Genomic DNA, 14,446 nt, shown 5'->3' on the forward strand with positions numbered 1-14,446 from the left:
AAAACTGATTTAAGTTGTTTATAAGCACCTGTTTAGTATACTCCTTCAATAATAAATTAGCTACCATAGTGTGCTGATAACTAGCACACATATTCCTCTGGCTTTTCCAAAGGATACTGTAAGGGACCTTGACAACTGTCTAGCTGCAGTCTGGATACTCTCTGTTTCCGTATCTGAGCAAAATTAAATGAAAATATATCGATGTGAAGTATTATTACTTGCTTTGGAGATATTAAGCTACTTGCTATGGATTTTCGAGAATTAACCTCCCCCTGCCTTTAGCACTTCAATCCTCTGGCACTCCTAGTTCTCTATAACTCCTCAAAGACCATTGAGAGTTGTTCAGTGATCTAGTTTTCAGATTCTTTTAGGATCAGTGGATGCAATTTGTCCTGCCTTGGGGACTTGAATTCATTTAGCCTTTCTAGGTGTCTATTTAGAATTTCTTCATCAAACTTAAACATCAGTTTCTTCCAACTACCACTACTTCTTTTACCTTTTTTGCTCCACTAATTTTCCTCTTAAAGAAGGAACACAAACACAAAATAGAAATTCTATATTTGTATCCTAAGTTGACCCAATTTGGGAATGTTTAAAATGTTGAAGCTTACCAACCAATACATATTTGTATGCCAAAAATTAAACTAATTGAAATGTGTGATTCTGAATTTTTCATTTAGAAAAAGATTGTGTTGAGACATGGAAAATTATCAGCAAGTAATTAAAAAATGTCAAATGGTACTGAAATAATAAGTATTCTGGAATCATAAATGAACTAGATATCATACAAACAGCCTAATGCAAACATGTACTCGTAAACATCACATAAATATGCATACAAATGCAACATACACACATACTTATTCACCATTAAATTGTCATACCTCTGCCCATTCTTCGTGGGAGTGGGTCTAGCATTTATCTCATTTTTTTCATTCTCACTGCAGTCATCCTGATTTAGATTCTAGTCACTTCACACCTGGTCTCCTTGTTTCCACACTCACTCTTCTTCAGTTCATCGTTACATGGTAGTCTTCCTAACATTCCACCTTGATGGACAGATTAGTGGTCCAGGATTTTACTGTATTCGTCACAATAGCTTCTACGTACATGCACTGCATCTGTGAAAACATCACCAGTAATTCTCTTTGCCTAAGAAATTAAGTCCTATCGGTACCAAAGACCCTTCATACTTTAGCTTATTTGCTAGTTTTATCTCATTCTCTTCCACAGGAACCCTGTACCACAGATCCCAACCCTTCTCAGTGTGTACAACTCTTTTTATTATTAAAAAAATTATAGACTGTTAGACTCCTACCTGACAGATGTATTCCTTTAATATCCATTATTTGAGAAAATTTACAGTGATGAACTGCTACTTTCAGGTTAATAATGCTATTTAAATAATTCTCACTTAAAAAATCATACATCTACATATATTTGAAATACATATACACACCATTTTGGGTTTAATTGTGTCCACCAAAAAGATACATCCAGGTTCTAACCTCAAGTACCTGTGAATGTGACCTTAAGATGAGATAATGGAGTGGAGTGGGCCCTTCACCAAATATGTCCATGTCCTCATGAGAAGAGAGGAGACACACAGAGGGAAGACGATGTAAAGACAGGGAAGAAGGCTATGTAAAGACATAAGCAGAGATTGGAGTTAAGCAGCTGCAAGCTGAGAAAAGCAAAGGATTGCTGGGAACCACCAGAAGCGAGGAAGAGGCAAGGCAGGATTCTTCTCTAGAGCCTCCAGAGACAGCATGAGCCTGCTGATGCCTTGTTTTCTGATTTCTGGCTTCCAGAACTATGAGAGAATAAATTTCTGTTGTTTTAAGCCCTGTAGTTTGCAGTGCTTTGTTACTGCAGCCCTAGGAAACGAATTCACCTGCATGTGTTTAACTTTTATTCTGTCCACAAACAATACCTGATGTATGTAAGTATGTATTCATGGATCACTTTGAATAATTCCGAAGTCCCCAGGTGGGAAAACAGGGCTTCAGCCAACATGAATTTCTCTTTATCCCCAATTAATATACTGTGCTTTCCTCCTTTAGTGCCTTACTCATTTTCTTGTGTCTGTCCACAGCCCTATCCTTCTCATCTCCCCTACTGAAATTCTTGCCAGTGGAAGTGCCGTTTTCATGAATACATTCATGTTCCCACCCAGATGAAAGTGATCTAAGGCCAGGCACCTTAATCCCAGCACTTTTGGAGGCCGAGGCGGGCGGATCACGAGGTCAGGAGATCGAGACCATCCTGGCTAGCACGGTGAAACCCCATCTCCACTAAAAAATACAGAAAACGAAAAACAAAAAATTTGCAGGGCGTGGTGGCCGGCGCCTGTAGTCCCAGCTACCTGGGAGGCTGAGGCAGGAAAATGGCGCGAACCCGGGAGGCAGAGCTTGCAGTGAGCCGAGATCGCGCCCCTGCACTCCAGCCTGGGCGACAAAACGAGATTCTGTCTCAAAAAAAAGAAAAAAAAGAAAGTGATCTAAAACACTGTACCCAATTCCACTTTAAAAAAAAAATATTTTTCTTTCAGATATAATAGGTTGAAAATTTTCTACTTAAATAGTTTCCCTCTTCTCTGCCTCCTTTGCCAAGAGTAAGAAATTCATGTTAATATATGTAGTCAACTACACAACTCCTTCAGTGAAATTCAAAAAGAAAGAAAAACTATATATAAAATGTTTTCACACTAACAAACATAGAGCAGTAAATTTCTTTTGGTTTTGCGCAGACATCTATTTTACCATAGTTGCCATTGTGGTTGGTATACATAGGCTAGAGAAAGAAAAGTATGTTAAGGAAAGGAGTTTATTTAATTTTTACTGGCTGCTTAATTGTTTAAAATTGTAGCTGTCACACACTGATTATCTCTTATCTGCCACACACATTTACATGTGTTATTTCTAAATCCTTACCATAGTCCTTCAAGTAAGTTATTATCCACATACTAGGACACTGGTCTAAAGAGAGGTTCAGTCAGTTGTGTGAAGTCACACTTAAGGAAGTGACACAATTAGGATTTGATCCTAGTTGTGACTGGCTGAAGCCACAGCTCTACTCCTATCCCACACTGCCTATACTGGGACCCAAACCAAAGCCATTACTAATTTCTACCAAGTTGCCCGGACAAAAGATACTAATGAGACCAGGAAAGTTCATTTAAAATTAACATCATCATGTTTTTGTATATATATTTGAAAGCACCCCACCAAGAAATGATATCTGGAGCCAATCTGGTCTTATATCTCTTATCTATGCCTAGAAAGGTTCAGAAAATGCTATTAGCCTTTCTATTTCCTGGAAATCATTTTAATCCTGGACAAAAATCACTTGGAATAAACAAATTTTTTTATTCATTAAAATTAACCAAAATTTAATTTCATTCTCATATTAATATATCGTTCCTTATTAAGCTTTTCTGGAAAAAAATTGTAATCTAGTCCTTGTTTAGAAAGGTTATGATTACATATCTATATATTTATAATAAAAAATCACACACCCTGGTAAGGGGAGAGAAGAAATGCTGTGAGGAAATATCCAAGGATCCTTTGGAATAGGTATCTCATTATTAGAATCTCTTCAAAATAGGTGACAGCATGTTTACCAAACTCTAGCTCAACTGAGAAACTTCACAGAACAATCTGAGCCTAGTAGTGGTGCATAAAGTGTTAGATTAGAGCCTTTCTCTGCTGCTAGCAGCCATGGATTAACTGGTGGAAGAATGGCTAGAAATAGCTACTTCATTGTCCAATTAGCAGGTCCATTGTCATGGAGACAACTGGAGGTTTATACTTTGATTTCCCAGAACTATAATGTATCTCTTCCCACCTAACGGACAGAACGGTCTGGATGGGAAAAGAGAGGTAAAAAGAAAAAACACAGTATCTGACCTGTACCTTCTACCTGAGAGTCTAAACTTAAATATTCTGGAATATACATTATATATAACCCCTTTGTTGTTAATGTAAAAGCAAATCTTAAAGAATTAAGATGCTTAATCATATTTAGTATTTAGGGTTCTGTTAAATACACACAAATGTGTATATAAAACTTCATTTCTGTCTGGCTGATCTAAAATTGTGAGAAGTAAATGAAATGTGATATGTTAGCCACAGCTTTATCACTAGTTTCTCTGTTTATATTAAAACAAGCTCAGCCAGATTTCCTTTGCAGTGGCAAGAACACATAACATAGCGTGTTTCAGGCTATTTGCATTCAGTGAAGCATAGTAAGCATAGTGGGCACCTGGTTTGCTCTGCCCTCATAATTCATACCACAGTGTTTTCTTTCATAAGCACAAGACAGCTCACATGATTACACTATAAAATAAAACATTTCTCCCAAACATTTCACTGGTTTGTTTTGTTTTGTTTTGTGTTTTACCATCCCCATTCTAATCCCAAATAATCCTTCAAATTATGGTGTAGTGGCTAAAAGAATGGGTTTTGAATTTAGGTAGATTGGGTTCAAATCCAGAAAAATTACCTATGAGCCTATTTCTGAACCTGTAAAATATACGATAGTTCTCCCTCATCTGAGGGAAAGGCATTCCAAGACCCCCAGTAGATGCCTGAAACGGCAGATAGTACTGATCCCTATACCAAACACAGGCAGATAATTTTTGTTTTTGTTTGTGAGAGCACATGGGTTCTCTCTGTACACTACGCCTGGCTTTATTGTATGCCCTGCAGCGTTGCCACATAGCACCAGAGTTAATCTGTTCTTCCATGTTTTATGCCCTGGTTCCTCCTTTACACTTTTATGAATGTGGGTTCTATTAGGCATCTCCTTCCAGATGAGCCTGGTTTCATCATAATTGAAGACTTGCTTTGAATGGTATCCTTTCTCCTTAATCAATTTCAACAACTCTGCCAGAAATGTGGCAGTAGCTTCATCAGCAGCAGATGCAGCCTCTTCAATAATTTTTATATTTTTCAGTACAATCCTATTCCTGAATCTGTGTACCCATCTTTTACTTGCTGTAAATGACTAAGTGTTACTCCTTTTAGAGGATCCTCGCTGAAGTCTTCAAACAGGCTCAGTGTTCTCTGATGGAACACGTTGTCATCAATTGGAACATGTTTCTGTTCATGTCTTCCACCCACAAATGTAATTAATGCCTTTTCCATCTTAACTAGCACTTATCACCAATGTGACCATGACTTTTGCAGTTTGAGGTGCGACAACAAAACTAGCAAGAAATTCTTTTAACTTCAAATTTCATGGATAGAAAATTCATTCTTACAATAGATCTTAGCAAATTCAGCATACAATTTTTTTTCTTTTCTTATTAAGAACTTTCACCATTTCCCTTAAAGGAAGCACTTTAAGTTCTCTTTCACATACCCAAATTGCCAGCATCACTACTCTTGCACGTTGAGATCAGTAAGTAAAATAAGGGTTCCCTGAACACAGCACTGCGATATTGTGACAGTCAATCTGATCGCCAAGATGGCTACTAAGTGACTAAGGGGCAGGTTGCAGGTACAATGAGGACACACTGGACAAAGGGATGACTCATGTCTCAGGCAGGATGGAGTGGGATGGTGCAATATTTCATCATGCTGCTGAGAATAGCATGATATGTAAAACTCATTAATTGTTATTTCTGGAGTTCCGCATTTACTATTTTCGGACCATGGTTGACCATAAGTAACTTAAACCACGGAAAGCAAAACCATGGGATAAGGGGGTACTATTGTAACTACCTCATATGTATTGCTTGAAGGATTTACAGAGATAACACATATAAAGCATTTAGACAGTGCCTGTAATAAGTGCTCAACAGGTGATAGAAGTGATTATAGATTCATGCCAAAAGAGGGCTTAGTAGAGTTTTTGTGAGTTTTCAAATTACATAATTAAATACACTAATCTCCGCTTATTTTCTCTTCATTCATTAACTTGGCTTTCCCTTCTTCAAAGAGCAAATAGGACATCAGTGTCTTCTTTAGTGTTTTGTCTTTTTAATGAATAGCCTAATATATATTCAACATTTGTTTATCTTACGGTAGCCTTAATGATTTCCATCCCTATCTCAAACTTAAATGTTTTATCTCTTTAATTACATTAAGTAAAATTGGCAGTATAACTTTGCTTTTTGCTAATCATAGGTAAAGAAGCCATATTAGAAACTAAGTATTTTTCTCTGCAACTTTATAAAAATAAGAAGCCAAAAGAACAAAGACATAATAATAACAAAATACTTCCTTACAATTTACTAGCCCGTAGAAGTAAACAGTCTACCAAAATGTATCTGATGGTTTAAACCAGACTTTTCAATATCTATTTCCTTTTCCTTTTCATTAAAAACCTTTTGTTACTGCTTTCTTTGTAAACAAGCTCAGTACTTTTAAGTTTATGCCAAGACAGAGGGTTTTCCCTGATTTCCTTCTTTAAAGGGACAGTGGCATTTCACGACATTAACTTTTCCAAATTATTTCATCGGTGTGTGTGTGTGTGTTGACATTGACCCACAACACTATGGCAGCATTCATATAGTATGCACTTCCTAGCTATGGCTAAGATTATCCATATAGCTTCCAGTTTTTAAAATGAGAGTCAACAACAGATTTTTATACCTCTACTTTCTTTTCCTATCTGTTAACCTCTTTGGAATTGTCCTACCCAGAATATTTATAAAAGTCATAATGTCTTTAAGTAGTATCTAATGAGTAGCCTTCATTCACTGGAAAGGTCATATGATTAATTTTTTCTTAAAAAAATCCCTTTACTAATGCCTAAACTGAAAACATCTTGTACTGAATCACTATAAAACATATATTAACTTTACACCTGTGGATATTACTGTTAACTATTTTGAAAGATAACTATAAAGACATAGTTTCAGCACTCTAAAATTGGGAAGAGTAATCTGTCTGACGTTTAAGTAAGAAAAATGCCAAAGAAAATATAATCACATATAACACAGAACAGATTTAAGAGCAGAGATGCAATGGAACTTAGAAGGCAGCCACTACAAACAAAAAGTAGTTGATATAAACAACAAATAGTCAATATAATTGATACATCAACCCTTTGAGCTTTGTGACCATAAGCCTTAACCTAAAATGAAATACAAATTTACTAAATAAACTAGTAAATTAATAATTTTTACAGTAGCAATTCTGTAGCATTCATTTTAGAGTCATCAGAAAACATGAATGACCATCCAGTGAGCAAAACATGAAATGGGATAACTTTAAAGAGACATTATGTATTTCTAACTATACGTGTTTGTTAAATACATGAATTCTATGTTTAAAAGATTGTGTGTATATTAAATAATATAACATATATGGCCTTTTTAAGAAGGTTAGAAAAACTAAAAAGGAGTTCAACTAAAGAGAACAAAAACTTTAAGTGAAATACATTGAAATAATGTAGTAATGTGCTAACTGATTATGCAGCGAGAGCCACTCATGTGGTATCTAATAAATAGTCTTCATTCACTAGAAACGTAAGAGAATTTTGTAAAACCCTAAAGGAGAACGAACATTTTATTCCTTACTACACGTATCTATTGAATGTATTTTGCAAGCCATGCGTCGTTTCAAGGTACAGGAAATATAGTGGTAAATGAAACAAAGTCCCTGTCCTCATGTAGCTTATATTCTAATAGAGGTCACAGACAATAAACTAGTAAAATGTATATAAATAATATGATTTCAGAAAATGATACTTTTATATGGTATTTATTTTTATGAAAAAGAATAGTTTTGTAGTAATTTGTTATACAATTTTTTCTTGACTACATTAGCACTACTTGAAAGCAGGGACAATAGCTTATAAATAAACTCTGCAGCAATATACTATGCTCATTGGTTGATACATGGTAAGTACTTGATAAATGTCTCAATTAAGGAAAGAAAGGAGGAAAGAACTTAAAAGGTAAAAATTCTAACAATTCAATACATTCAATAGTTTGATACAGATTACTTACATTACAAGGCAATGTCACATATTAAAGGAAGAAAAAAACAAAAGGTTTTAAAGTCAGAATAAAATCATTCCTCTAAAAGACTGCTAAATACCCTAAAACATGATTTTGGGGGAATAATAAGGTCCTCAAAACTAGTATTCAAAGTATTAAATCGTCACTGTGGTGTTAAGTAAATTATTTGGCCTCTTCGAGTCTTGATTTTCGTACCAATGAAATGGGAATGAAGAGCTCTCATTATAGAAAGGGGCTGTAAGCACAAACGAGATAAATTATGATCCTTTGAAAAGTACAAAGTATTACAGAGAAAGCAATAGCATTAATTCTGGCAGCAATCTGGAATGGAGCAGTAATTCCAGTAATCTGGAAATACAGGCAGTAGTGAGTCATGGCTGTTGACTCAGAGCAGGGAACTGGTTTGGATAAAGTGCGTGACAAGTTTTGGGGTTGTTAAAAGGAGCGAGGCAGGTTCCATGCCCAGAGCTAGTGGTCAGGAATCAAATGGCAAGGAATCAAAACTGGTCACACAAGCCACAGTTGGGGCAAACCTGAAAAGACAGTTGCAGTGACCATGGATCCTCAAGAATGGAATAGGAAGGCAATATGAAGTTTGGTGAACAGTCAGGAATCTGGAAATGTGATAAACAAAAAGAAGGATAATGTAAACAAGGGGCCAAATTTGAGATCCTCAAAAAATGCGGCAAGGCAGTTTTGTGCGTCAGCTCCAGTGTATGTATAAGGATCCTTTGAAGGAAAGCATTGACTCCTGAGGAGCAGGTGCTCATGATTACATGGTTGAGGTAAGGGGATGTAAGTGGAGCCAAACCAACAGTTTCTCTTCAAGAAAATTCTGGCAATAAATATCTTAGCCAGTTTTTAGAAGAATCTTTCCAGTCATCCATTTTCTAATTGGACAGCAAGATAAAGCTTCATCAAATCTCTAGACAAATTTCCCTTGGGATTTACACCATGTTTTCATGATACCGCAAAATATTTTGAAAGTAAAAAAACTCAATTGGTGATGTATGCACTCATTATTAGATCCTCAGTATGCATGGTTTCAGCTGTGAATCAAAGTCTTGCCTCCTCTCTTGTTGACCTGAGTTTACTAAGTAATTGGCTAAAGTAAATTAATGAATCAATTGTACTGTAGTAACATGCACATGAATGCTAGGCAAAACCCTCCTGTGGATGGGAGAGAATTACTGTCATTAGGCAACTGTTTGTTTGCTTTCTATCTCAACATTCAAAACTGACCAAGGAATGCCACTAGCTAGACATGTGTAGTGATTACCAGCAAACCTCAGGCCAGGCTCACTCAGGACTGGCTACCCCCAAGATGGAGGGGTGGCATGCCAGTAAGGAACCTGGCCTCAGCATCAAGTTGTTTTTTTCTGCAAGTATCGTGTATTTCTCCTCCAACCAATTTTGTTCCCCTTGGTTCCTGGGAACCATTATACCGTTAGGTTAATGGACCGTTGGTTTATCCACCTGTATGTTGCCTGAATTTTGGCCATTCAACCATGCATTGCTGGTGATTGGGTTTACAAGTACTAGTTTCCTAGGTCCAGCATCATGTCCAGATATCTCTTAACGATAAATTGGTGTAGTAACCATGGTATGTCAGCATAGAGATGGCCCCACTCCTTTAAAATATGTTGGTATTGGTGGCTTCAAAAACTTGTATATTTGTTACTGATATATAAAACAAATGGCCAGATACAAAATTGTGCAGAACCCAAATTATCTAGTATCTAATAAAGAATTAATAAAGATATTAGTGTAGATATCTTTATTTACATATTAATGGCTTTTTTCAAATTGGCCAAATTTTTCAAAAACAATTACATATTAAAAATTGAGATATATGGAAATTCTAACTAATAGATTTATAGTCATTCTTGGGGTGGGCATTAACACTTTTTTTTTTTTTGAGACGGAGTCTCACTCTGTCACCTGGGCTGGAGTGCAGTGGCGCAATCTCAGCTCACTGCAAGCTCCGCTTCCCGGGTTCAAGCCGTTCTCCTGCCTCAGCCTCTCCGAGTAGCTGGGACTACAGGCGCCCGCCACCACGCCCGGCTAATTTTTTGTGTTTTTAGTAGAGATGGGGTTTCACCGTGGTCTCGATCTCCTGACCTCGTGATCCGCCCGCCTCGGCCTCCCAAAGTGCTGGGATTACAAGCGTGAGCCACCGCGCCCGGCCTCATTAACACTTTTTGGTAACTTCTGTAAGTTAATTATAGTTTAACTTCCTAATTAATTAATTCTGTATGTTAATTTATAGTTTAACTTCCTAGACGCTTTGGTGTCTTTTTTTACCCTCACTTTAAAATACACACAATAGTTTAAATAGATCACATTTGGTCAACAGTTCAAATTATTTTATTATTTGAAGCATGTAGAAAAAATATACTAGTTAAAATTCCTGTGAAAAATTCTAATACAGAGGAATCACATGACTATGTTTGGAAAGACAATATTTCTTTAAAAATGTGTTGTTTTTTATGTTATATGTTTGCGATAAGCATTACTTAAGTTTGATTGAAGAACTTCATGATTTTTATGTTTTACTTTCTTGTATTGAGAAATAGTGGTCCATTGTTGGGCTGTATTTAAAATTAATGTATATAAAACAAGAAATATTTAATTAGAGTTATTAATTTTCCACATGTAATGTGTATTTGACCTAAATCAGTATCTTTTATCATATCAGCCTCACATATAACAAGAATAATAGCAAGGACAACGACAAATTTGAATGTTTCCTTTGTGCCTATGCTCCTATCGTGTTATATTCATTCATATAAACCTAACAATTAATTTGAAGTTAGACACACAGAATTACTCATCAGTATTAAAGCATTCACTGCTATCCAAGAAGGTTACTATCCCTGGTGCTGAAACTGCTCTGTGTAGTCCTTGTGGTTGAAGGATTAAAACAGTTTCTTTTAGACATTTCTTTTCATTGAAATTATGAATTGGATAAATGTTCATACCTTACAGGAAGTATTAAATTTCACATATGTTAACATCTTAATTAATATAAGATTAATATTCTACTTATGACTGTTTTAGTATTGAAAAATGAGTTTCTGATGAGTTTCATTAGTTTCTAGAGAAAACAATGGTTTAAAAAATTTCAGTACATAAGACATTGAGGAGTCTATGAATGTTCCAGAAATCTGAAAACATATACCACTAATCAAAATTTCTCCATTCATGTTGACTAGCATTTGCCTTAGGTGTCAGAATTAATGGATTTTTGTTAAAAATAAACACCTGAAATCGAATTCCCTAACTGCGTTATAACACACTAGATTACAAGTACTAAGCTTTTATTTAATGCTTATAACGGCTTTAAATTGTAGCAAAATGGGCTTCCCCCAAGAGGACTGCTTTGTTGATCCTGAGATGGGGTCATAAGCCAGAAGTTAACTATGCTTTCATATATTCTTGTAAGTAGAAGTACAGTGTTGGTGTAAATTCTCCTTAGATGGATAGGTAAGCCCAGAGGAAATAATGGTAATTGGCACCATATGACCGTATGCAATTCATATGCATATTTATATCAAGAAAAGAACATTATAGGTCTGGTGAGACCCTATTTTGTTCTGACAGTGTCATCTGTATTTATGTGTCTATTTCGGGAATTTGGAAGTCAGGGGATTCTATGCTGGATTGTGAAGCATCTGTTTCTGCTTGATGTAGCTACTCAATTTTGTATTCTTGACTAATAAAGTCATAAACATAATGCAACCTCTGTTTGTGCTCTCCTTCCATTAATTTATACTTTACCTAAAAGTATTGAATGTGTATGTTATATAAGTTTCCTATAAATGATATTAAATGATTTATTAGTTCTATTCAATAAAGTTTTAAGTGTTTTCTTCTATGACTACATTACTTGTTAACAAGAAATTTCTTTATGTTTAACTGAAAACTTCAAGCGAGATTATCTGGGAATTCTTTCAAACAGAATTTTACCTGTATTTTGGGATTGAATATATTAATTTCTTTTACTATTTTAACAGGACATAATTTTACAAGACAAGCCACTTTTTCAAAGCCTGCTTCTCCTCCCATTTTCCCTATCTGTGTGATTGGCACCTTCAACCCCTGTAGCCTGCCTCTGCTCTGTCTTAACCAAGTCCTACTGATACTACTTCTTAAGTATTTTTGAGCCCTGTCCTTCCTCTCCATCACGGTGGACTCATTTCTAGGTGAAATCCTTATGGTACCCTCCCTGGATTATTGTAGTAATCAGAGAGTTGGTCTCCTTACCTCAGGATTCACTTCTTCTCATCTGTTGTTCACAGTGACATCAGAAAGATATTTTTAAATTATGAACTAGAATTAATTATATAAAACACACATATACACATAAATAGCACCTAAATCCTTCAATGATGTTTCAATTATATAAAATATAATATAGGAGGCACTTTATGTTCTGGCCTCAATCTTTCAATTCAAACTTGTCTCCTGCCACTCTCTCCTTTGAGCATTGTATTCCAGCTACTTTAGAATAACAATAATATATAATATTTGTGGAGCCCTTCCTGGGTTCCTATCACTGTACAAAATACTTCACATATATTATATCATTTACTCTTCAACAACTTTATTAGTTAGGTACTATTATTATCTATATTTTATAGATAAGAAAAAAGAGGGTAAAAACTTGCCAAAGTTACAAAGCTTAGAAGTGTAGCAGTTGGGATTTGAATCTAGGCACCCTGCCTCTACAGTCCACAATGGCTTTCTTGTGCCAAAAGGCTTGCAGTTCCCTAGACTTGACTTTCTCAAAATCTGTGTCTTTCACATGCTCTTCCAATTGTCTGGAAAATCTGTCACAACCTCGTTCTACCTGTGGTACTCATGTTCACCCCATAAGACTTGACTCCACTTGTTCCCCCTCCATGAAAGTTTCCCTGAATCTCAGCACTTTGGGAGGCTGAGACTGGTGAATCGCCTGAGGTCAGAAGTTCGAGACCACCCTGGGCAATGTGGTGAAACCCCGTCTTTACTAAAATACAAAAAACTAGCCAGGCATAGTGGCACACACCTGTAATTCCAGCTGCTCAGGAGGCTAAGGCTGGAGAATTACTTGATCCTGGAGGCAGAGGTTGCAGTGAGCCAAGATCACACCACTGCACTCCACCTTGGCCTACAGAGTGAGACTCCATCAAAAAAAAAGAAAGGAAGAAAGGAAGAAAAGGAAGGAAGGAAGGAAGGAAGGAAGGAAAAAAGGAAGGAAGGGAAAGGAAAGAAGAAAGAAAGAGAAAAAGAAAGAAAAGAGAGAAAGAAAAAAGAAAGAAGAGAAAAAAGGAAAGAAAGGAAAGAAAGAGAAAGAAAAAGAAAGAAAGAGAAAGAAAGAAAGAAAGAAAGAAAGAAAGAAAGAAAGAAAGAAAGAAAGAAAGAAAGAAAGAAAAAAGAAAGTACGTTTCTCTGACTCCCTGGTCAGGGCTCATGCCTTGGCACTGAGGGCATCTTGCAAAACTGAAGGAGGCCACTTGGTGTAAGAGACAGAAAATAATTGTGATGTGAGATAGGCCTGAATTGGATTTATGGCTCTATTGCATATTGGTTTTGTGATTTGGGGAAAGTCATTTAATCTCTCTGAATTTTAGTTTATTTAGGGATTAATAGTACCATTTCCAGGGAGCTGTTATTAGGATGAGACAACAACCAGAACATATCAAGAATTCATTAGTGCCCTCACCACCCTTCCTCCGTTGCAGCCCTCAGTACCTGAATGGCAATCATGCATCTTCTCATTGGCCTGTGAATTGCTTCCCCTTTCATCTTTGGCTCTGCAGTATTCAGTGTCACTAGTAAAATGTGTGAAATGAATGAATTGACAACTGATGCTTAGTACCTAATGACACAAGTGAATGAATCCTTTTGTTCATTTTATGGCCAGAAAGATAGTGTAATTAAGTAATAACAATGGAAGAAAGAGAAACTCCAGCTATACTGTGTCCTTTTCTCAAGTAGCGTCTAAAACTTTTTCCTTCTATTAAAAAATTGTCACTGAAGGATCTCTTTGAATGTGTCTTGAATTTTATATAAGCAGATGATCACAACTCAACATAATATTAGAAGATTATATTATTTAAAAAATTGGTTCATAGTTGTATAGTCTTGGAATATCAATCTATCTAGGTATCTGTCTATCTATCTACCTACCTCCCTACCTACCAAATATATTTAGGCTGCTTTCCTGAGGCTATTTTGTTATTCCATTATTTCATTTTTTTCAAGATCCTGATATTCCCTGGTGTATCAGGTCTAGGTATTTATGACTAGGAGAAGAAATTATTCAGTGGTAGCTCTCCAGGATTTTGAATTATGAAATATGAAACCAGAAATTGCAACTTACGTGGATTGGTTGGAACACTGTGTATTACTGCTTCTGTGTCAACTTCTCTTCTCCCTTGTTCATTTGTGTTTAATATGCATTTCAGCACTATATACTGGTGAACATTT

General features: G+C 36.0%; 1 protein-coding gene across 1 annotated transcript in view; it reads right to left on the reverse strand.

Moving 5' to 3' along the window:
• The window catches only part of NBEA (neurobeachin), a 736,578-nt gene extending 722,411 nt beyond the window's left edge, over positions 1-14,167 (reverse strand). Inside the window, exon 1 of the mRNA XM_058437671.1 lies at positions 13,683-14,167. Within this exon, the coding sequence (XP_058293654.1) occupies positions 13,683-13,727 (45 nt within the window). The 5' untranslated portion in view covers positions 13,728-14,167. The remainder of the gene's footprint in view (positions 1-13,682) is intronic.
• Positions 14,168-14,446: the final 279 nt, after the last annotated feature.

Source organism: Hylobates moloch, unplaced genomic scaffold (genome assembly GCF_009828535.3).
Source record: "Hylobates moloch isolate HMO894 unplaced genomic scaffold, HMol_V3 SCAFFOLD_4, whole genome shotgun sequence".
Taxonomy (NCBI): Eukaryota; Metazoa; Chordata; class Mammalia; order Primates; family Hylobatidae; genus Hylobates; species Hylobates moloch.